The sequence below is a fragment of the Canis lupus genome, chromosome 12 (genome assembly GCF_011100685.1).
Source record: "Canis lupus familiaris isolate Mischka breed German Shepherd chromosome 12, alternate assembly UU_Cfam_GSD_1.0, whole genome shotgun sequence".
NCBI classification, from domain to species: domain Eukaryota; kingdom Metazoa; phylum Chordata; class Mammalia; order Carnivora; family Canidae; genus Canis; species Canis lupus.
The window spans coordinates 11,335,534-11,360,743 of NC_049233.1; the positions used below are offsets into that span (position 1 = coordinate 11,335,534).

The 25,210-nt window shown below is 39.9% G+C and overlaps 1 protein-coding gene and 1 long non-coding RNA gene across 6 annotated transcripts in view; one reads left to right on the forward strand and one right to left on the reverse strand.

Moving 5' to 3' along the window:
* Window positions 1–1,052: 1,052 nt before the first annotated feature.
* Window positions 1,053–20,146, reverse strand: LOC102156982. Its single transcript, XR_005367707.1, has 3 exons — window positions 19,650–20,146; window positions 8,842–8,944; window positions 1,053–1,206 (listed from the first exon to the last, which is right to left on the reverse strand). It is a non-coding gene; the product is annotated as an uncharacterized LOC102156982 (long non-coding RNA).
* UBR2 (ubiquitin protein ligase E3 component n-recognin 2) overlaps window positions 19,325–25,210 on the forward strand; it is a 130,018-nt gene continuing 124,132 nt past the window's right edge. For 3 of the 5 annotated variants that reach the window (XM_038554089.1, XM_038554087.1, XM_038554086.1), the window contains exon 1: window positions 19,347–19,884. Coding sequence is in view for 4 of the 5 variants with exons in the window: in XM_038554087.1 (XP_038410015.1) it covers window positions 19,807–19,884 (78 nt within the window). In the remaining variant the exon portion in view is untranslated. Of the gene's footprint in view, window positions 19,885–25,210 lie in introns of all 5 variants that reach the window. The other 2 variants (XM_038554091.1, XM_038554088.1) reach the window with 2 other exon arrangements.

Genomic DNA, 25,210 nt, shown 5'->3' on the forward strand with positions numbered 1-25,210 from the left:
ATCGCGCCCTGGGCCAAAGGCAGGCGCCAAACCGCTGCGCCACCCAGGGATCCCCACATCACTTTTATTACAATAAATTGTTATAGTTGTATAATTTTATTACTGTTGTTAATCTTTTATTGTGCCTAATTTATAAATTAAACTTTATCATAGGTATGCATGTACAAGAAAAAACAGTATATATAGGGTTTGGTGTTATTGTGGTTTTAGACATCCATTGGGAGTCATGGGACATATCCCCCATGGATAAGGGGGGACTACTGTATGTCACCAATTGAATTTCTAACACATGACATATAATATTCATAGCAATAATCACCATTATTGAAAATAGATAACCATTCAGTACCTTATATGTCCCAGACTCATTTAATCTTCATTAACACCCTATGTAGTAGGTACTATCACTAGCCTCATTTTACATATAAGGAAACTCAGATCCAGAGAAACTAACGCTTCTAAAGTCACCCAGCTAACAATCGAAGGAATCAGATTTGGATACACACACAAATGTTTGTGTATATTCATGAACAGTTTATGGAAAGACCCAACCAAAACCCTTCATAGTGGTTATCTCCACGCAATGAGACTGAGAATCTAAGGTCTTATCGATTCTTTGAACTCTCTTTTTACAGTTAGGGTTGCCAGATAAAATACAGGACACCTACTTACTTTTAATTTCGGAGAAAGAGTAAATTGATCTCTAGTATAAGTACATCCTGTGCAAGATTTGGGACACGCTTGTACAAAAAAAGAAAATTATGGGCTGTTTCTCTGAAACTCGAATTTCACTGGATGTCCTCTGTTTGTATTTGCAAAATCTGACAACCTACTCCTAGTGAGCCTTCATTGGGCAAGATCAGAAATTTCCTTATTCCCGCTGCAGTGAAATACCAATTCTCCAACAATCTGATAACAATTCTGCCACAATCTGATAAGATAGGATTTCAACAGGTGGCATAATGCAGATATTGCAGTCACTCGTTTCAATGACAACATAGTAATTAGGATGATTCAGAAACAACTGTGCCTGAAATTCTGTATTCCCTTGATTTTTTTTTTTTTTTTTCTTTTTTTTACTGAAAGGGTTATGAGTTGTCAACCACAAAAAACCTCAGGCGTCCTGTATGATACCGTGTGGCTCTATCTCTAACCCCAGAGGAATTCCCCCTGGAACCAGGCAGAGGCTTTTGTTCTTCCAGCGACCTGCCAATAAAAAAGACACATGTATTAATGGGAATTTGGGGCTCTAGAGAGCACATCTGGGTACAGTATCGAAATCTGTATAGGGTCTGAACCCCACAGAGCTTCGGAAGCCCCACAGACAGCTCTCCACGCCGCCCTTCCGCGGAGTCCACATCACAACCCGGACGGGAGGTGCGTCCTCCTGACCTGGGGAGGCTAGCTCCTCTCCGGGATTCCTGAGGGAGGGGAAGGACCTGGCTCCGAGCGTCCGGTCCTGAAGATGCCAAACCCCACGCTCCTTTGAATGTCTGCTACCAGCTGCTTATTGAATGTACAACAACAAAGGGACACACCGAGTACTTCTGGGTCCCAAGCTGTGCAACGGGAATCGGTCATGTTCAAACAAATGCAAGCTCCATTGTTCAAGAAGAGGAACCCCAGGGATAGGAAAGCCCAGCCCCGCGGAGGGTCGCGGCTCCCCCCGCGACTCCCAGCGGAGCGGCGGCGGCCAGCCCTGGGCAAGAGCGCCCCCTGCAAGGCATCCCGCGTCATTGCCGAGGATGCGCGGTCGAATTCGGAACCCGGCCGGGCCCGGCGTGGGGATGGATGCCTTGATTCTAAAACTTCCTGGGGTCGCAGTCATCTGACTCATAGCTGGCGGGGTCGGGGAGGGCGAGGTACTGCACTTCGAAAGGAGAATAGGGGTCTTAGCAAATTGAGTCGTTTAAACGCAGTGCCAATGACATGACTCTGGACTCTAAAGATAAACTGCATATTCTCTCGTGTATTTAAAGCCCTGGGCTGTGGTGAATGTTGGCCATTGGGACACTGGGTGGCTCAGCGGTTGAGCACCTGCTTTCCGCTCAGGGTGTGATCCCGGAGTTTCCGGATGGGCTCCCTGCATGGAGTCTGCTTGTCCCTCTGCCTGTGTCTCTGCCTCTCTTTCTGTGTCTCTCATGAATAAATAAATAAAATCTTAAAAAAAAAAAAAAGGAATGTTGACCATTGACTTTGCTTCATTGGACTGGCAAGTCTGAGAAAATTAAACTCTTGGTTCTTCATGTGGATGCCACCAAATCCTTGGTGAGGAATCCTTGTTCTGGCAAGATGAGGGAGGCAGGCAAGCAGACACACGAACAGAGTGATCTCAGAGAATGGACACTGCCTGGGCAAAGGCAAGGGTCCAACATATTTAAAAAGCAACATGCTATTTTCAACAACCCTGTAAGGAGGTTGGTCTTCCCCTACCTACCACTGTTCCTAGAGATAACGCTCTGCCCATTGCTGAAAAGTAGATTGTTTCACTGCCCACTCAGCCTATCAAAGCCACAAGTGTGTTGTCACAACAACTGATGCTTAATTAAGTGAAATCAGCCATTATGGAATTAAGTCTTCAGGAATATGACAATCCTGATTTCCTTCCTTCCTTCCTTTCTTTCTTTCTTTCTTTCTTTCTTTCTTTCTTTCTTTCTTTCTTTCTTTCTTTCTTTTTTTAGAGGGGGAGAAACGGAATTGGGCAGAAGTAGAGAGAGAATTCCAAGCAGGCTCCATGCCCAGCCCTGAGCCTGACTTGGGGTTCAATCTCACCACCCTGAGATCATGACCTGAGCTGAAACCAAGACTCAGACGCTTAACCGACTGAATCACCTGGGCACCCCAACAGTCCTAATTTCTTAGTATCTGATTTGGAAACACAATTTCACAACTTGTGTGATTCAAGAATGGGTTACAAGCTAAATATAAAACAACCCTTAGCATGTGCCCATCTCTCCCAAGCAGCAGGTAAGGAAAGACAAAGGAATTAATCCCTCATTTCATTGCTGAGGATATCCATTAGGTTAGGAACATGCATGAGGAGACCTCAATTCTATATAAGCCAGTTACTCTCGTGCTAATTGTTCTCTACCATATTCTGCTTTGTTGGCAGTACTGAGGAATGACCTGATAATTACAAATAAGGTTTTTTAAAAGATTTTATTTATTTATTTGAGAGAGGGAGAGGATGAGTATGGAGAGAGGCAGAAGGAGAGGGACAAGCAGACTCACAGCTGAGTGCAGAGCCCAATGTGAGACTCCATTCCAGGACATTGAAATCATGACCTGAGCCAAAGTCAAATTCCTAACTAGTTGAGCCAACCAGGCACCCCCAAATAAGGAGTTTTAAACTTAGCTTTGATAAGGACATCTGTGTGGCTCAGTTGGTTAAGCGTCCAACTCTTGGTTTTGGCTTAGGTCCTGATCTCAGGATCATGAGATCTAGCTCCATCAAGCTCAGTGTGGAGTCTGCTTGAGATTCTCTGCCTCTTCCTTTGTGTCTCCCCCTGCTCATGCTCTCTCACTCTGTCTTCTCTCTGTCTCTCTAAAATAAATAAATAAAATTTTTCTAAAAATAAAAAATAAATAAACTTAGCTTTGATAAAGCACAAGTGAAGGACTGGGAAAAATAACAACTAAACATATGAGTCTCAAGTAAAATTTCCTCTATCTTTTGGGTTTTACACAATGTGGGTGACCAATCACTTTACTGGGTAAAGTGGGACAGGAACTTATGATTTCACAATTCATCAGAAAGATTTTTTTTTTTTTAGTTTTTTAAAAGATTTTATTTATTTATTCATGACAGACATAGAGAGAAAGAGAGGCAGAGACACAGGCAGAAGGAGAAGCAGGCTCCATTCAGGGAACCCAATGTGGGACTCCATCCCAGGTCTCCAGGATCACACCCCAGGCTGCAGGCAGCACTAAACCGCTGGGCCATCGCGGCTGCCCTCATCAGAAAGATTAAAGTAATAATGAAAACTCCTTTCAACCAAATGGTGGGTACATTATGAACTTACTATCTTGGAATCAAACCATGAACAGGAGAAGGAGAGAAACCCAGGAAAGACTGAATATGATCATAAACACAAATTCCACACTCTCATATCACATGAAGAGGTCTTTGATTGAATTTTCCTTTTCTAGTATAGCTCCTCTGCTCTTCTTATTTTCATTATGGTTCTTTTTGGTCAAAGACCAGCCCTTGATGTATGTGGGTTTATTCCTTCTACAACACAACCTCCAGCATGAGCTGGCTCCTCATCCATCAATTGTGGACAAACCAAACACATAAGAATCTCCTAAGCCAGAATGGGATGTACATAGAGAACAGTTACATACTCTAATTAATAACATTTAATTATTTGAGTGTTTGCAGATAGAAGACCATATGGGAGTAAGCTCAACTATGGAAGGATTTAACTATTGTAGCCACTGGCAAAAATAAGTAATGGGTGGAAACAAAAGTCAACTGTAATTTGGTGTATATAGATCCAAGATCAGAGCATGATTTTTTTTAGGATAGTAGTACCTTTTTAATAATAAAAAATGAACACAGTCTACAATGAGTTCCAGTCTACAATGAGTTTGTTTAACTAATTTGGGAATCTGGACATTGTGTTCCTACAGTTTCTGGCAGTGGATGCCATATTGGACTACTCCATTAATAGTGGGGAAAGATAAAACCATTTTACCATCTAGGCAAAAGACTAAGTGTCTTATGTGAGAAATCAGACTGGACTAAGAGGAAAGACCTAAAGATATTGACATCAGAGTTTCCCAGAAAAACCTCCCAGGCAGATCATCCAACAGCAAACTTCACAATTGATGCCTTACCCACATTTTCAGAGCATCTCATTAGTTGTTTAGTCTCTCACCCTTAAAAATGAGCCAATATCCACAGATTACAGCCTCTGATATCAAAAGTAGAGACCAAAACTAACAGAAAGAAAGGAACCTGGGTAAAACAAACTATATGGGAGAGAAGAAAATACCACACCACACATACCATAGATATCCTCAGAGACAACCTATTGAAATCATAAAATAAGAACAAGATGTTAGGGATCCCTGGGTGGCGCAGCGGTTTGGCGCCTGCCTTTGGCCCAGGGCGCGATCCTGGAGACCCGGGATCGAATCCCACATCGGGCTCCCAGTGCATGGAGCCTGCTTCTCCTTCTGCCTGTGTCTCTGCCTCTCTCTCTCTCTGTGTGACTATAATAAATAAATAAATAAATAAATAAATAAATAAATAAGAACAAGATGTTAAGGGTGCCTGGGTGGTTCAATTGGTTAAGTGTCTGACTCTTGATATTGGCTCAGGTCTTGATCTCAGGGTCATGATCTCAGCATGAGATCAGGCCCCATGTCAGTCTCTGTGCTCAGTGGGAATCTACTTCTCTCCTTCTCCCTCTCCCTCTGCCCCTAGCTCCTCAAACAAATAAATAAATCTTTTTAAAAATAATAAAATCTTCAGACCTTAAGAACATGAGTTTTCATATATTTTTTAAAGATTTTATTTAAAAAAATAAATAAAGATTTTATTTATTTGAGAGAGAGCAAAAGAGAGCACAAGTGGGGGAGGGCAGAGGAAAAGAGAGAAACAGACTCCCCACTGAGCAGGGAGCCCAACCTCAGGAGCCTGGGATCATGACCTGAGCAGAAAGCAGATGCTTAAATGACTGAGCCACCCAGGTGCTCCAAGGTTTCATATTGAAAGGGTTCACTCACTGCTCAGCACCAATGAATGGAAACTGATCCACATCAATCACTTCTTTGTGAAATTTCAGAACACCAAGCATAAAAAGATCACTTAGGCTTCCAGAGATGGAAAAACAGATCATAAATAATCAGTAATTAGAATGGCTCTAGATTTCTTCATAGAAATATTGGGGAAAAAAAAGAAAGAAATATTGGGAGACAGAAGACAATTGGGAACTGCCTTCAAAATTCTGGAGGAAAATTATTTCCAACCTAGAATTCTATACTCCGGCAAACTATGAATCAAGTGGGAGAGCAAAAGAAAAATAATTCCATAATTGCAAGCTCAAAAGAGAGCTTCTCAGGGTGCCTGGGTGGCTCAGTTGTTGAACATCTGCCTTCAGCTCAGGGTGTGATTGCAGGGTCCTGGGATTGAGTCCCACATCAGGCTCCCTTCTCAGCAGGGAGTCTGCTTCTCCCTCTCCCTTTGCTCTTCCCCCTTGCTCATGCACTCTCTCTCTCACACACACACAAATAAATAAAACCTTAAAAAAGAAAATAAAGGGGCACCTGAGTGGCTCAGCGGTTGAGCTTCTGCCTTTGGCTCAGGGCGTGATCCTGTCGTCCAGGGATCAAGTCCCACATGGGGCTCCCTGCGTGGAGCCTGCTTCTCTCTCTGGCTCTATCTCTGTCTCTCTGTGTTTCTCATGAATAAATAAATGAAATCTTAAAAAAAAAAAAAAAAGAAAAGAAAATATGAAATTACAAATACAAAATTAAGTATGAAAATGAATACTTATGTAGAATGAGAAAATAAATCATAATAAGCTATAAATTTTTAAAAGCAGGAAAATACAGGGGCAGCCTGGGTGGCTCAGTGGTTTAGCACTGCCTTCAGCCCGGGGCCTGATCCTGAAGACCCAGGATCGAGTTCCACATCAGGCTCCCTGCATGGAGCCTGCTTCTCCCTCTGCCTGTGCCTCTGCCTCTCTCTCCCTCTGTCTCTCATGAATAAATAAATTTTTGAAGATCTTTTAAAAAATAAATAAAAGCAGGAAAATACTACAAACACAAAATTCAGAAAAATAGAATTTTTTTTTGTGTTAACTGCTTGATCCATGTCTTTGTTTATCTATTTAGAGAAAGAGAGAGAGCCAGATTGAGCTAAGGAGGGTGGGGAGGGAGAGAGAGAAACATAAGCAGGCTCCACTCTCAGCTCAGAGCCCAACATGGGGCTTGATCTCACAACTCTGAGATCATGACTCATGCTGAAATCAAGAGTTGGACGCTTAAGTGACTGAACCACCCAGGTTCCGCTGATCCATGTCTTTTCACTCTATATTTTTCAGCTGCATAATTTTCCTCCCCAAAATCTATTGTGAAAAATTTTAAACCTATAGAAAAGTACCAAGAATTTCATGATAAACACTATCTACCTACCACCCAAATTCTACACTTAACATTATATTATACTTAATAAAACACCAGGGGTGCCTGGGTGGCTCAGTGGTTGAGTATCTGCCTTTGGCTCGGGTCATTATCCCGGGGTTCTGGATCAAGTCTTCCATCCAGCTCCCCGCAGGGAACCTGCTTCTCCCTCTGCCTATGTCCCTGCCTCTCTCCATGTCTTTCATGAATAAATAAATAAATCTTAAAAAAATAAAAATAAAACACCAATCTGTCCATCTATCCATTCCTTAGAGTTTATATCATTATGCTGATAAAAATTAATTATAGCTGAGCCATATGTAAATTACAGTGACTTTTCCTGCACAGCTTTTTGTTTCCCATGGAGTTAATACTTGTCTTGTTTTTTCATTTTTACAGTTTTCTCTGAACACATCAGAATGTTCAATTCCTAAGTCTCCACCAAGTCACTAAATCTTTCCTTATAAATTTTATCTTGAAATCTCTCTTGGAGTTTTCTGACCTACTCCAAAATGAGTTGATTGCTCTGTAGGCTTAGAGCCAGCAGTGGATTGCTCGTGAAGCTAATGAAGCCTCAGCTTCAGGAGCCCTAACCTCAGCTTCAGGAGCCCTACACACAATCATGTATTTGGTAAAATTTGCAAGGAAAGATATTTTTACTGCGATTGGTCAACTTCACTGTCTCTTTCCTATCCAACTTTCCCTTTGTCATATATGCAGTTTTGGGAACCAAGGGAAAGTAAGTTGAAGATCTATGCAATTTAGATTTAGTTGGATTTATTTATGTAGCTTACAGTCACATCTGAATAAAGTTAGCTTATTGTCAACCATTCCAGTAGGAATTGCTTCAGGAATATTCCTACCTCCTACTGTACTAACTCACCTAGGGCTATTGCATGAGGGTACAGGGTCAGAGGTTCTAACAAGATGTACTATGATGCCTAGCAGCAGAAGTAGGTGAGTAGGAGCAGAGAAACAAGGTCTGAATGTAAAGAACCAGAAGCTAGTCTGTGGAAAACTTTTTCCATTAATCAGATACAGGAAATTGCAAGTGATGGATTCAGTTCTTAGCAATTCAGTTTTCTCCTATCAGGAACATACTGGATAATGCAACACATACAATTATAAATGCGCCACACAGGTTTTTTGTTTTGTTTTGGTGCGAAACATTTACACAAAACTTATCAGAATTCTGCTTCAACCTATAGCAGAGCAATACTATGTGTATGGAAAGTTGTTTATTTTATACATCTCTACTATCAATAATAAAAACAAATTATGATTAACCATGCTCAAGAAAAGATTGAATTATCTCCCTATTCTCTCTAGAGAAAAATATCACAAAATCATTGTCATATAGCTTTATTAGGAGGATAGAGAAATAGGAAGGGTGTGTGTATGTGCTGGGGGCAGGGACTGAAGGAGAGTCAAATCCTCATCTTTCGTTACAGGAAGTGCATAAACGATACCTAAAATGGAAAAAAAAATCAAGAAGCAGTACAGGGAAGCTATTTTGAGATAGGGAAGCAGCTAAAATAATTCAAAGTGATTGCCTCTGAGAAGGAGAAATGGGAGGAAAGAGACTAGGGACTGCTTTGGGTTTTTTCTTCTTCCTTTTTTTTTTTTCTTAACAAACTTTGTAGAAGCCTTTAATTCCTGAAATTTGCGCATGAGTAATTTTGAGAAAAATTAAATTTAAAAAACACTTACATCCTGTAATCGAGAAATTCCAGCTTTGAGAATGTATCTGTCCCACAGATAGACTCACACATGTGCATCATGATATTTTTACAGTTATTGATTGCCGCATGGTCTGTAAGTACAAAAGATTGGAAATGATTTAAACATCATCAACAAGGGATCGTTAAAATAAATAAAACATATCTATTGGAATGCTAGCTAGCCTATTTTTAAAAAGAAGGGACTCGATATACATGTGGAGAAATCTCCTAAATGAAAAGGAATAATACAGAAAATGTGCATGTATGCTACCATTGGTATAGGAACAAGAAAATACTTGTACAGAAACTCTAGAAGGACACATCAAAAAATGGAAACAGTAGCTGTCTTCAGAAGAGAGAACCTAATAGCTAAATAGAAGGGGTAGGAGAATGATTTACTTTTCATTACAATACCCTTTCATACTTTTAAAATTATAGGCCATGTGGTAATAGTATCTATTAAAAAATAAATTTTTAATTAGAAAAATTTTAATATGAAATGGAAAAACTATATGGTTAATTAAAGGAGCCCAACAACAAAATAAATGTGCATTTGCTAATTAGTAATTGTATCAGTGAGGATTCTCCAGAGAAATAGAACCAGTTTATAGATACAGAGAGAGAATTATTGTAAGGAATTGGCTCTCACGATCAAGAGCGCTGGCAAGTCTGGAAAATGTAGGGCAGGCCAGTAGGCTGGAAACTCAGATAAGATCTCTGTTATAGTTTGAAATAAATTCCTTCTTCTCCAGGAAACCTCAGTTTTTGTTCTTAAGGCCTTCAGTTGCCTGGATGGGGCCCACCTAGAGTATCAAGGGTAACCTTCTTTACTTAAAGTCTACTGGCTTGTAAATGTTAATCACATCTGCAAAATACCTGCACAGCCATATCCATACTAGTGTTTGACCAAACAACTGGGCACCATAGCTCAACCAAGTTAACACCTAAAATTAATCATCACAGTAACCATTGATAAAGGTCTAGTTGCAAAAAATAGAAACTGTGATGCAGGTTTTTTGTTTTGTTTTGTTTTGTTTTGTTTTGTTTTGTTTTGTTTTAAGTAAGTAGATATTGATACAAGAAAGTAGATCCTCACAAGTTAATTAGAGTAGAGATGCAATTTTAGGATGAACATCTGGGAAAGTGATCCTGGAACTGCTAAATTTAAGAATATGCCCCCACCCCACCCCCAGCTGCAATCCAAGAATCTGGAAATTACTGCTACTGCCATAATAATGGTCTCATAATATTCTAGAAACTATAGACTGGATCCTGCTGCAGACAACTCAACATCTCCATGATCATGCTTGATAAGAGCCATGGAGACAGAAAGACAGCCTCCAACTCACTTTCAACTTTTTTTTTTTTTTAAGATTTTATTTATTTATGAGAGACACACAGAGAGAGAGGCAGAGACACAGGCAGGGGGAGAAGCAGGCTCCACGCAGGGAGCCCAACATGGGACTCGATCCTGGGTCCCCAGTATCACATCCCAGGTGGAAGGCAGCACCAAACCGCTGAGCCACCCCGGCTGCCCTCACTTTCAACTTCTAAATCTCATCGGAGCACATATAACTGATTTGTCTAAGAGCCCTGCTTGCAAAGGAAGGTGAGAAATGTAGTGTTTGGCTTACCACACTTTGTAGCACAGGAAAGCATACCCAGATGAAATTGGCTAGCAAGCCAATCCACAGCATTTGCTACAGTAACTAAACTTGTGAATGATGGGTTCTGAGAGGCCAGTAGAACAGTACCCTTCCTAGCAGCCTTACGCCTTTGTCCTTTTTGGGTTGGGTGTCACTGGTTTACTAATGTCTTTGCAAAGCCAGGCGGATACCAGACTCTTTCTTTCATTTTGCCTCATATAATAACTAAGTACAATTATTTATACACTTTAAAGAGTACATTGCACCTGTCAAGAAAAAAAATATTCATGATACTTGCTTAAAGATGGTAAAGAAGACTTTATTCAATGGGGTTTTGTAGTTGAGGAGAAAGATCAGGCTCAGACTACAACAAGGAATAGAGATTTATAGCCAAGGAGCAGGATGGGGTCAGAGAGTGACGATCGTTAAGAGGAAACATCAAAGCTGAGAGGATAGCTAGACCAACTTAGCCAGATTCTTGCTGAAGGCAGGCTAGGGTGATAAAATATCAAGGATGAGGGATGAGGAATTTGATTAAATAGCAAAGTGATCAGACCAAAGATGGGAGATTCTTGCCAAACTGACTCAGCATGATTCTTGCTAAACTAGAATAAGCGGGCCAAGGACAGATCCCAAGGCCCAGTTAAAAAGAGGACTCAGGGATCCCTGGGTGGCGCAGCGGTTTAGCGCCTGCCTTTGGCCCGGGGCACGATCCTGGAGACCCGTGATCGAATCGGGCTCCCGGTGCATGGAGCCTGCTTCTCCCTCTGCCTGTGTCTCTGCCTCTCTCTCTCTCTCTCTGTGTGTGTGTGTGACTATCATAAATAAATAAAAATTAAAAAATAAATAAATAAATAATAAATAAAAAGAGGACTCAGAAGAACCTGACTAGAGGTAGGTCAAGGACAGAGTCTTAAAAAAAAAAAAAAAGACAGAGTCTTTGTCACACCCCTCCACACCCAATTAACAGAAATAATTAATTGGGTGGAATGTGCTAGCTGGACAATTCTGCTTCACGGTATGCCATGTGATAATCCTTCCCACATCTGGAAAAATGATGATCTTGATAAGCTGCCTTTAGGGAGCAGAAAACCACAAGTCTCCTAGTGTTCCATTCCTCAGAGATAACTTACATCAGTGACGATAGATATAGAAAAAATGAAATACTCTTCAAAACCTTAATTTGTCTATTCATATATTGTTTACTTTGTTATTGCCTGAGGACTCTACCTACCAGCTGCTTTATAACATGTTTTTAGAAACTAGAGGGAACCCACTCATAATACCACAAATGAGAAAAATAAGTTAAAATAGGCTGTCATCACTGCCAATTATCTCACTATCAAAGAGGGAGCTGGATAACCTTGTTCCCAAGAGTGTGTGTGATCCTTCTAAGATAGAAAGATCTCAGTTCAATGTTTTGAAATATATCAAGGACAAAAGTTCTCAATATTTTACCCATGGCCTCTAAGAAGATCCAACTAATTATTTTAGGATCTGTCAAGGAAAACAGGAGACTGGATTATCTCCTATTATCTGTGAGTTTGGTTATTTGAATTATGAGAAATCTAATAAATTAATTTTCCTAGAAATGGGTACATGAGGGGGGCAAAATAGCATGGAAAGAATATGAGAGCTTCCAAGTTGGAGAGACCTAAGTTCAATTTTCAGCTCTGCTACTAATCTAAAATCAATTAGCTACTTTTGCATATAAAAACCACTTAAAAACTCAGTGGCTTAAAATAACAATCATTTGGTGCACAATTCTACAGGTCAGGAATTTAGGCCAGTTTTTCTGGTCTCCTTGGACTCCCTCACATGCTTGCAGCTACCCACAGGTCAGCAAGGTGACTATGCTTCCAGGAGTTGGCTGGCTGTTAACCTGTGTACCTCTGTTCTCCTCCATGTGGTCTCTCATCCCAGAAGGCTAGACCAACCTTGCTGCCATGGAGAAAGCAGAGGTCCAAGAAAGAGGGTCGGAGTATGCAAGACCACCTCTAGAGATCTAGGCTTGGCATACTGGCATACTGTAATTTTCATTGCATTCTAGTTACTAAAGCAAGTCATGAGGCCAGCCCAGTTTCAAAGGATGGGAAAATAGGTGCAAAGATTGTGACAGAGTCACATTTTAGTGGAATTGGTTTTGGGGGACATTAATTAGGGCCATAACACTGCAATCAATCTGTCACAATGACTTTGAGTAAGTTATCTATATGAACTCCAGTTCCATCATGTCTTAAGTGAAAATAATAATGCATCTGAAAAGGTTTTAGTAAATAGGAATAATATACCTGTTACTAATAACCACAGCATTTATTTATCTGAAAACTTTAAAAAATATATTGGGGGGGGGCGCAAAGGGAGAGGGCAAGAGAGAATCCCAAGCAGGCCCCACACCCAGGGCAGAGCCCAATGCAGGGCTCGACCCCATAATCTCAAGATCATGACCTAAGCTGAAAATTAAGTCAGATACCCAACCAACTGAGCCACCCAGGTGCCCCTATCTGAAAATGTTTTGCCATAAAGTCATAGCTTTTATATATATTCTTAATTCAAGTCTGTTTCAGCCTCAGGGCCTTTGCTCAGGGCCTTTGTCTAGAATGCTCTTGTCCCAGATCTCATGTGACTAACTCTTCACTCAGGGCTAAACTCAATTCTTTCCCTACCTCACATATGGCTCCCTTACATGCCTACACTTATAAGAATTTACCAATCTATATGAACAAGGAATTTATTAATTACACAAAACACCAAAAAAGCCAATGAGTCCATTAGTAAGGCTAAATACATTATGATGCATTCATATCACGGAATACTATGTAGCTATTAAAAAGAACGGAGCATTATGGAATTAAGAAAATTAATGTGGAGAGGAGTCTGGGTGGCTCAGTCGGTTGAGCATCTGACTCTTGATTTTGGCTCAGGTAACCATCTCAGGATCTTGATATTGAGCCCCACATCAGGCTCTGTGCTCAGCACAAAGTCTGGTTTTCTCCTTCTCCCTCTCCCTTTGCCTCTCCCCTGCCTGCACATTTTCTCTCTATATATTAAATGAATGAATGAATGAATAAATAAATAAATAAATCTTTTTAAAAGATCAAAGTGGAGTTGTGGTTTACTCATTCATCTAGTAAAAATTTATTGGGCACCTACTATGTTCCAAACACTGTTCTAGGAACATGGACACATGCATGAAAACAGGGTCCCTGCTTCATTCAACTCACATTTTAGTTATCTGGAAAATATAATAAACTTTATCACCTAGGTAACCACCACTCCCAACACAAATATCTAGAAATGTTGGATAAAAATATAATAAATATGATCTTAAATGCATATTTTAAAGATTGGTGCCATTCTGATTCTGTTGTCTTTGTGTTTTTACTCTCTGGAAGTTGGTAGGATTCTCTTTGATCCTAATGTTCTAAAAGTTCTTGATGATTTGCCATGATGTTGCTTTATTTATTTATTTATTTATTTATTTATTAAAAATAGTTTATTTTTGGGCAGCCCGGATGGCTCAGCGGTTTAGCGCTGCCTTCGGCCCAGGGCATGATCCTGGAGACCAGGGATGGAGTCCCACATCGGGCTCCCTGCATGAAGCTTGCTTCTCCCTCTGCCTGTGTCTCTGCCTCCCTCTCTCTCTCTGTGTGTTTCTCGTGAATAAATAAATAAAATCTTTTTTAAAAATAGCTTATTTTCAGGGCACCTGGGTGGCTCAGTTGGTTAACCATCTGTCTTTGGCTCAGGTAATGATCCTGAGGTCCTGGGAGGTCTGCTTCTGCCTCCCCCTCTACTCTTTCTCTCCCCCATGCTTGTGCTCGCTTGCTCTCTCTTGTGTTCTCTCTTAAATAAATTAAAAAATCTTTTAAAAAATATCTTACTTTTAAGTAATCTCTACACCTGATGTGGAGTTTGAACCTACAACCCCAAGATCAAGAGTCACATGCTCTTCCAACCAAGCCAGCCAGGCACTCCAATATTGCTGTATTTAAAGCAATTGATCTAGGTAGTGGATGGGCTCCCTCAGTCTAGAATTTCATATATTTCACTTCTTGCAAGTTTTTTTAAAAAAAGATTATATTTATTTATTTATAAGAGACACAGAGGGGGAGAGAGAGAGAGAGAGAGAGAGAGAGAGAGAGAGGCAGAGACACAGGCAGAGGGAGAAGCAGGCTCCATGCAGGAAGCCTGATGTGGGACTCGATCCCGGGTCTCCAGGATCACGCCCTGGGCTGAAGGTGGTGCTAAACCACTGAGCCACCTGGGCTGCCCACTTCTTGCAAGTTTTCTTGAAAATTTTCCTTTATAATTTATACTCATCCATTTTTGTTGTCATTCTTTCTAGAACTCCTATTTTTCAGAGTTTTTACTCTGCATATTTTAAAGATTGGTGCCATTCTGATTCTTTGCCTTTGTGTTTTCTCTTTCTGGAAGTTGTAGGATTCTCTCTTTGTTCCTGATGTTCTAAAAGTCCAGAACTATGAGAAAATAAATTTCTGTTTTTTAAGCCACTCAGTTGATGGTGTTCTGTTATAGCAGCCCAAGGAATCTAATACAGGGTTCCACCCCTCTGACAGATTTTCTTTCTTTCTTTTTTTTTTAAGATTTTATTTATTTATTCATGAGAGACACAGAGAGAAGGCAAAGACACAGGCAGAGGGAGAAGCAGGCTCCTCGCAGGGAGCCCGATGTGGGACTTGATCCCAGAACTCCAGGATCACGCCCTGAGCTGAAGGCAGACTCTCAATCGCTGAGCCACCCAGGCATCCCTAGATTTTCTTTCTTTTCAGCTGGTCAGTTTCTCTTCAGAAGACTCTCTCAAACTCCTCCCCAGGAGTTACCAGCCAGCCACTGGTGTTCTCAGAGTCAAGTGTGGGGAAATGCACGGGAGTGAGCCTGTTTAGTGTATAGACTTTGAATTAACGCTCTAGTATTTAGTACTGTGTCTCTGTCCTTAGCTGTGCCTGGTGTTTCAGTCTAAAGACCTTAGATGCAGCCTGTCTAGAGGAAAAGCCTCCAGTCTTCTTCCAGGGTAGAAGATAGGGTGATCTAACTTCTTGCTCTATAGACTTTCAAACAATATTCTTGCTCTGAAGCATTATCTTCACCCACTCTCAGAGTAATATGATGCTTTAAATTTCTAAGACTTTCAGAGTTCTATTCATAAATTCCCTTGATTCTGGGCTTCTCTGCTGCTAACTTAGGTTTCAGCATTTTCTGACTGCTAAGTTAGTTATTTCTCATCCATTTGAATCCCACCTTCCAAAATTTTGATGTTGTGATTCCCTAGTCTCTTCCCTACCCTCATGCTTCACTGTCATGAGATATTCAATATGCCCTGTTCAACTGGATGTTTTAAATACCCACATGGGAACATAAGACAACCTTGGATCCAAGAAACACAAATTGAAACTGTGATCCCTACATAAAGCCAGGGCTCTCAAAGGAGAGTAACACTGGTGAAAAGATGGACTAGAAAAACATGTACTGACCTGCAGAGGGAACTGACAAGGAAACTTTTAACCTTGACTCTAAGTAGGAAAAAGTATTCTCCCTTAAAAATGGATAAACAGGGACCATGCCACACAATTGAATTTATATTATTAGGGAACCTCAAGCCAAGAAACTAACATAAAGACTGGTCCTACATATATGATACTCCCAGAGTACCTGGTCCTGACTTTACAATGCTTCTAGAATGCCTGACTTTGCAGAGGCAAATGGAAAACTGCTTTGAAGGTACATGCTCTTATCAGAGGCCTCTTAAATTTCCAACAGCTAATGTTAAATGAAGATGATCTCAAAACTCATAATTACAAAGCAGAAAGGAAACAATCATTTAAATCATTAACACACACACACACAAAGTAAGATTAGATTCCCAAGATCTTCATACCTACAACAATCTAATGAACACTACTGAATATGCATATTTTAAAGTATTAAAGATACAAAAAAGATTTAGAACCATACATAAGTAACAAGACATGAAAGAAAACAGGAATCTTTGAAATGAATTAAATATAATTTCTAGAAAGACAAAGGAAATCACTGAAAATAAAAACTCAGTAGATTTTTCATTATCAGATTAGACAGTTGAAGAGAGTTTGCACACTAGAAGATACGTGCAGAATATGGCACAGACAGTTAAAAGTATAGAAGAATGAAAAAGATTAATAGAGGATAGAAAAGAAGTTTCAAACAGAAGTTCCAGAAGGAGAGAATAGAACTAATTGGTAATATTTGAAGAAATATTTGAAGGTATTATTTGGAGAAAAAATGGCTTTGAAGAATTTGTTGACCATAGTCTGCAACGTGAATGTCATTTTATACTAAACAATGTATACCATAGACTGCAACGTGAATGTCATTTTATACTAAACAATGTATACCATATAGACCATGTTCTCTGCCTATAATATGATACAATGAGAAAGCAATAACAAACAATAACAATGCCACACACATTTGAAAAATTTAAAATATAGTATATGGGCCAAAGAAGTCATAACAAAATTACAACACATTTAGCAGTGAATGATAATGAAATCACTATATACCAAAGTTTGTGGAATGCAATCAAAGCAGTAGATAATGGAAATGTATTGCCTCAATAAATCTATGATTCTGGGGTGCATGGGTGGCTCAGTCGGTTAAGCGTCTGACCTCAGCTTGGGTCATGATCCCAAAGTCCTGGGATGGAGCCCCCACATCAGGCTCCCTGCTGAGTGGGAAGTCTGCTTCTCCCTCTCCCTGTCCCCTCTTCCCCCACTGGTGCTCTCTCTCTGTCTCTCTTAAATAAATAAATCTTTTTTAAAAAAATAAAATAAATCTATGATTCTAAAGTTGGTCCCCAGGCCAGCAAGATGACCCAGGAACTTGACAGAAATGTAGTTTTCTATCTCCACCCAAAATCTATTGAATTAGAAATTTTGAAGTTGGTATCTAGAAATCTATATTTTTTCAAGACCTCCAGGTGATTCTGATTCATGCTTAAGTTTGCAAACTGCTTAATGTTTGCTATTAAATGTATTAAATATTAATAACAAACATCCAACTCAAGAATTTAGAAAAAACATTAAAATTAATGTAAAAGTAATAGGAGGAAATAGTGTTAACAGCAGAAATTTTCTTTACAATCTGTTTTAATGGCTTTAATTCTATGTTAGGACCCTTAAAGAGGCATTATCTTTGCTTTCAGGTTCTAACTATCCCAGTTTTCCTTCAGCTTGACTCTAACTAGTTAGGGTAACAGTGCAAAGAAATTGGGCAGAGAAGAAAGTAAAACAGAACATTTCAAGATCTCGCATTCTAGATATCTATGCAGATATATACATACTTTTTTTTCTAGATAGAATCATAAGGAAGTATTAAAAATTATTTGGGGGGAGGGGAGACTGGGGGTAAGTGGGGTAGTTTTCATTTTTCCTTTTAAAATATTTTTACATTCATGTCTGGTAGACTGTCAGTTGAGCATGTGACTCTTGATCTTGGAGTTGTGGGTTCAAGCTTACTTTAAAAATAAATAGATAAATGAAGAAAATATTCCTATTGGGCACCTGGGTGGCTCAATGGGTTAAGCGTCTGTCTTTGACTCAGGTCACGATCTTGGGGTCCTGAGATGGACCCCCAAGTCAGGCTCCCTGCTCAGCGAGGAACCTGCTCCTCCTTCTCCCTCTGCCCCTCCCCTCTACTCCTGCACACTCTCTCATGCTTTCTTGTGCACACTCTCTTTCAAATAATAATAATAAAAAAATCTTTTAAAAAATATGTTCCTATTAAGTTTGAATTTCTAATCCTATCTTTAAAAGTGATAGCAAGGGCAGCCCTGGTGGCTCAGTGGTTTAGCACTGCCTTCAGCCAAGGAAGGGCCTGATCCTGGGGAACCGGGATCGAGTCCCATGTCAGGCTCCCTGCATGGAGCCTGATTCTCCTTTGCCTGTGTCTCTGCCTCTCTCTCTGTGTGTGTCTCTCATGAGTAAATAAATAAAATCTTAAAAAAAAATAAAAGTGATAGCAAGACTATTTTGAACTATGAGATTATGGGTAATTTTTATTTCCTAATAAAAAAAGGAAAAACAAGACACTTAGTTAATATTATTTTTAGAACAATTGCCAAAACAAAAACACGTCCCAGGCCTGGATTATGTCAGATCTTTTTTTTTTTTTTCCCCCTAATTCACAATCTCCTTCTCAGAATAAATTAGCATGCTTGATAAAATGTGTAAGCAATTTTCTGATAAACTCTAAAGGAACTGAAGACTAGTTCTAAGAAACCCACTCACCCAATCGTCAATCAAGAGCCTAATTACCTCTAACCAAACATAATTTTCTTTTGTACCTTATCTATTTTTATAAAATGTCCCTGTCAAGAGTAAATCTTGACAGACTTGGCCTAGTAGGCTCCTTTTCCTTTGCAGCAACATTTATAATAAGTTTTGATAAGTGGCCATAACTAAATTACTTGGAAATGTGTTTTCTCCAACAGTATTTAGGTATGTTTTAAAACCTTAAAAAAATCTGGGTATTGGCCACCTCAGTTACAGTCCAAAAAAGGAGGGCATGATAAATGACAGGGCCATAGAACTATGGGAATAGAATGCAATTATTCTCCCATTCTTTCCTCGGTATCTGTCGGCCTACCCACAACAGGCTTTGGAAAGTACTTGATGTGTACCACGTGCCAGGCACCGTTCTAGTATCTGCGGATACCAACAGGAACAAAAGGAGCTGGGGGGAGTAGAACTACAGTTCCCACAATGTCTTGCTCCCCGGCCTCTTCCCAGGTGAGCGCTTCTTTCCGCTGGTCTCTTCCCAGGGTCCGCGCAGTACAGGAAAGCCCCGCCCGCCTATCTGCATCTGCCCTTCCCCCGGTTAACTCCCACAATGCCTTCGCGGGACACCCTATAAGGGCCGCCACCGGCTTCGCGTCCGCGTCCAGGAGGACTACAGTTCCCAGGCTGCTCTGCTCCCGCCCTCGGGTGGTATCCCCCTTTCCCGGTGCCGGACGCGGTAGGCGCTAGCCAAGAGTGCCAGGTCCTGGGCTCTGGGTGTCCTTCTCCGGGGCAGGGACGAGGGCAGGTCTTGACTCTCGGGCACCGGGCCCGGAGGGAGCGCCGGAGGCCGCTCTCGCCCCTGTCCGGCTTACCTCACGCTCCTGTCCTCCTTCCCCACCCGCGGCCGCCTGGATAACTCCGGACCGACTGCCTGAGGCACGGGTGGCGGTCTCGGCGGCCGCGGCTGTGGCGAGGCCGCGGCCCTCGGGGCGGCGGTAGCAGCGTCAGCGCTGGGGAGGAGGAAGGAAGATGGCGTCGGAGCTGGAGCCCGAGGTGCAGGCCATCGACCGGAGTTTGCTGGAATGTTCGGCTGAGGAGACCGCGGGGGTAAGTACCAGGACCTGGGCAGGGACGTCCGGGGCTCGCAGGTCGCGCCCCCGGGGGAGGACCCGACCCCTGGAGATGTTGGAGCAGCCCGGCCCTGACGGGGTGACGGCCTCCCCAGGCTCTCTGGCCTCGCCTTGCGGGTAACCCGGGGAGGCCACCGAGCCTGCCCCTCTCCTTCCGTCTTTATCTTCCAACAGTCCGCAGAGCCGCTCTGTGCGCTAGCCACCCTTGCGTTCCCTGTCGGCCTAGGAGAACCGACAGCTCTTCCATTATCCCCCCCCCCACCCCCCCCCACACACACACTCACGTTAGGTCCCCAGCACAAGGGCCTTTGCCCTTTTTGTCAGCTCTTGGAAGGGGGGAAAGGGAGACACTACCTGGTTTGGGGGTATAATCGCCCTCCTCTTCACCTGCCTAATCCTTTTCCTCACATTAGCGGAGCATTTGCCCTCCCCACCGAAACAGGCTGCCCAAACCGGGTTCCTACTTTGTTTCTGGGCTCGACCTAAGGCACCAAAGGGTGCAAACGACGGTGTTCTTCTCCCTCTACCTATACCCCCCTTCAGTGCATTTTCCCACCGGTTTGGTCAGTCGACAGCGTTGATGAATGTGCCGAAAGTAGTGTCTGGGCATGTTTACTGAGTGTGAGAAAGCAGTAGTGGAGGCTGGGAGATTAAAACAACAACAACAACTTCTTCTAGGAGTTGGGATAGGTGGATGGAAAGGAATTGTTAATACACTGAGCGGCTGTCAACGTACAGAAACTAATAGGAGATTTGGTCACAGCAATAGTAGGAAGAGTTAAACCAAAAACTTAAACCATTCAAACCGAGTTTTGTAGTGAAAGTGTGTGGTAAATATGCTCATGTAAGCAGCAGAGTTGTATAATGATTACTTTAATACATTCGATGGCACCTTTCCTCAAGGACAGGGAACGCCATTAGAACAGATTGTCAAAAAAAAAAAAAGGAAAAACAGATTGTCCAGAATGATTATGAATGGACTCAAACAACCTAGGCCTCACCTCTGAGGTCTCCTGTTTAAAAAACTTAGTTTCTGGGATCCCTGGGTGGCGCAGCGGTTTGGCGCCTGCCTTTGGCCCAGGGCACGATCCTGGAGACCTGGGATCGAATCCCACATTGGGCTCCTGATGCATGGAGCCTGCTTCTCCCTCTGCCTGTGTCTCTGCCTCGCTCTGTGTGTCTCTCATGAATAAATAAATAAAATAAAATAAAATAAAATAAAATAAAATAAATAAATAAATAAATAAATAAATAAATAAAAAACTTAGTTTCTAGGGAGGGAGTGACCTTTGAAATCATGCCAACAATCTTAATGTTATGAACAAAATTTTAGGAGGGCCCTTTGGAGTTGTTGGTCCCTGAGGAGATTTTTGTGTGAATTGATGAGGACACTAAAGTCAGAGTGGAAGCAGTTGACAGGAGTAGACGTGAAAATTTTAATGTGTTGTTGAATGATGACTCTTGGATTTTTTTTTTTTAAACAAGCTTGTTTAGGTCTGTTTTCATTTACTTTCTACATAATATCGCAACAACCAGAGGATTTTCATCCCACATCTGCCTTTCATTTATCAAAGAGATTTGAAAAAAAGTAAAATAAAGTGTTACAAGTAGACGGTAAAATGATCAGAATGATAGCTATTCCCTGTCATTGTGTCAATATCCATATTGATATTTTAATCTGTTGTCTAACCTCAAAGTGGTGTTGTTTTTACTCCCACTGAATTTTGTGTGTTGCTGTTGGGCCAGCGACACAGGCTGTGTGCTAAATTTTTCCAATTCTGAAACTACAAGCTATCAAGTGATTGGAGTTTTTCCACCTTGTTGAAGTTCCTGTGGAAACTAGTTATAAACGGTGTTAGAGACCAATGCAATAATTCTTATGCAGTGAAATTCCCAGGCAGACGCAGTGGGAGAAATTAAGGGAAAAGCAATCAAAATGTACTGATTTGGGCTTAATTTGAGTTTGTGAAGATCACAATCTGAGCTATGTTTTACTTTTCTGTTTACTTTTAGATGGTTTTCTGAGAAAAGATGAAAAAACATTTAAAGACCAACAAAAGTCCTTAAAGAAGATGCAAACTAATATTAAAAATACAAGATTCTTCCAGCTATATAACCTGGCCTTGCTTGGGGGTTTATTGTCTGTATTTAGTTAAAACCACATAACACTTAAAACTATTCTTTCATCTTAGGCTATAGCACAGTGCTTTATCACAAATTAAAAAGGATTAAAAAGGTTTTCTTGGGTGAAGAGTAAGTTTCAGAGTAAACAAAGCAGTTATTGTAGCCTTTAGACCTTCATTACTGGTAATTTGTGGGATCATATCCATTTAAAATTACTTAGTAAGCTTAGTGTCATTTTTCTCACACTTTATTTATACACTGCTTTTTAAATTTCTTTTATGAGGAGGAAGGACTTTTTGTCATCTTATGTATTCTAACAAGCATGCCTCACAAATAAAAGCATTTAAGCACTCTCTTCGATAATTATAAGCTTATCAACTATCTTTAAGTGGCCCCTTTCTCTTTTTTTTGGTAGAATTGATTCCACAATATGAGTTTCCTAGCACTTCTCTGAGTCTATCTACATTTTTTGCTCCACGGATTTTATTATAATGTGTTCCAGGGGATGATTGTGATTTAAGAAGTACATACATTGTTTTTCCCCAAACATAAAAGAAATACGTAGAGTTTTATGTCTATATTGGATATTTTTTGCTTTTAAATTTTGACAGTTTTATACATAATTCACATATATAAATTCAGTTCAGTTGTTTTTTAACATATCCACATTTGGGCAAGCATCACCACAATTTTAGAACATTTTCATCACCCCAAAAAAGATCCTATACCTATCAGTAGTTACTTCCTGTTTTCCCCTAAACTCCCAAACTAAACTACATATCTATTTTTTGTCTCCACTGATTTGCTTATTCTGGAAATTTCATATAAATGGAACCATAACAATATGTTGTCTTTTTGACTGGTTTCTTTCATTTAGCAGATGTTTTCGAGGTTCATCCTTGTAGCATGTATCAATACCTCATTCCTTTTTATTGCCAAATGATTTTCCATTGTATGAATATACCATATATCATTTATCCGTTTGTCAGTTGATGGATATTTGCGTTGTTTCCTCTTTTTGGATATTACGAATCATGCTGCTGTGAACATTTGTGTCCATTTTTGTGAAGACATACATCTTCATTTCTCTTGGGCATATACTCAGGCATGAAATTGCTGGGTTCTATGGTAATTTTATGCTTAATGTCTTGGGAAACTGCTAAACTGTTTTCCAGTGTGACTGCATCATTTTACATTTTCACCAACAGTATGTGAGAGTTCCAGTGAATTTTTCCATCCATATCTTTGCCAACACTATTATTGTCTTTTTTTTTTTTCTTAAGATTTTATTTATTTATTCATAAGAGACATACAGAGAGAAGCAGAGACATAGGTAGAAGGAGAAGCAGGCTCCCCACAGGGAGCCCAATGCCGGGACTCTATCCCAGGACCCTGGGATCACGACCTGTGCCAAAGGCAGATGTTCAACCATTGAACCACCCAGGTGTCCTTGTCTTTTTGATTATAGCCATTCTATTGAGTGTGAAGTGGTATCTCATTGTAGTTTTTATTTGTATTTCCCTTGTGACTGTTAATACTGAATATCTTTTGTGAGTTTATTGGCTGTACATCTTTAGAAGTGTCAGTTCAGGTCTTTTGCCCATTTTTAAATTAGACTTTTATTATTGAGTTTCTATATTTTGATTTGTGAATGCTTTTACTTCATTTCTGGAACTCTTAATACGATTTGTTTAAAATTTTTCTTAATATTGTCTTAAAAACCTCCTTTCAGCACTAGTGATTATTGTTTTATAATTGACTTACATGTTGGTGATCTTTGTTTGAAAACAAAATCAAATGTGGTTAAAGGATACAATTTTAATTGAGTATAAAATAGTAATTAGTGTAATAAAAGGCTAACCTCTAGGGATTCTTTCATTTTTATGTTTATTGTACTTGCTCTCTATCCCAAGGCTTAAATTTAGCATTCAAAAAAGGAAAGCTCCTGGAAACATTGTCATAACATGTTTACTTTAGTGGAATGAGTTGACAGTTTCTTTACTTCCCTTATGGAGGACTTCTAATAAGATAGTGCTTATTACTTCGTTGTGCACATTGGTGTGACAGCCACAAGTGTCTGAAATAAGGACAGATTAACATGCAACCAAATTAGAAATCTCAATGGTTTTTCCTGTTGAAGAAATCATTACAGTTAGCTTATGTTACTGAGGATAGGAAAAGCCATTGCTTTTATTCTTTTGAGAAATACGTAAGCCATTTTTGTGATAGGTAGCCAAAAAATGTTTTCCCCTTGCTCAATTTCTCTTCACAATTATATTTTCTTTTAATCTATAGTGTTGCCAGTCACTAATTCATTATTTCTGGTATAGAGTTCTTATGTGAAGGTACTTTGCTTTGTATATTAAGTGTTTAATGAAGTTTAAATGCCTGTTGTGGATCCCAAATCTTTTGGGTGGTTTTAAATTTGAAGAAAATGCCTGCTTTTCTTGAACCAGATGTTTATATCTTCTTAATAATTTATAAAAATACATTACAAACAGTTTTTAGGATGAAATGCTTTTACTAATAATATGTAATATATTAGCAAATATTAGTAATATGTTATATTGTGTATAATGTTACATATAATAAATATTACAGTAATAGAGTAAAATATATAGTAACATTTAGTAAACATAAAATATTTTATATAAGGTTGATTTTTTTTTTTCTTAATCATAAGTTGATATTAGTTTCTTAATCTTTTGTTTAAGGAATTTATGAATAGGGAGTGCCCTGCTGGCTCCTTTGATAGAGCATGCAACGCTTAATCTCAAGGTCGTGAGTTAAAAAAGCCCCATGTTAGACATGGAAACTTCTTTAATAAAAAAAAAAAAAAAAAAAAAAAAGGGAAAGAAAAAAATCTATGAACAGATTTGACCTATCAGTGTTAGAGCCACAAGAAGACACATAATTTCTTTTAGAAAGCATCACCTTTTATTCTCCCTGGATTAAAATCCTGCAAAAGTGGTTTTAAGAAAAATGAGAATTTAAAATATAAGAAAAACAAATATGGTTGTTAAAACCTTTAAATGTTTTGTAAATTAACATTGCCTGAAGCATAACTTTCTGGGATCATAGGATTGAATTCTTTGAATATTTAAAGCTTAATATTTTTATCCAGAAATAAATTGCCTAGGATAATTTGTATCTTCATTCACATTTTGAAATAGAGTTTC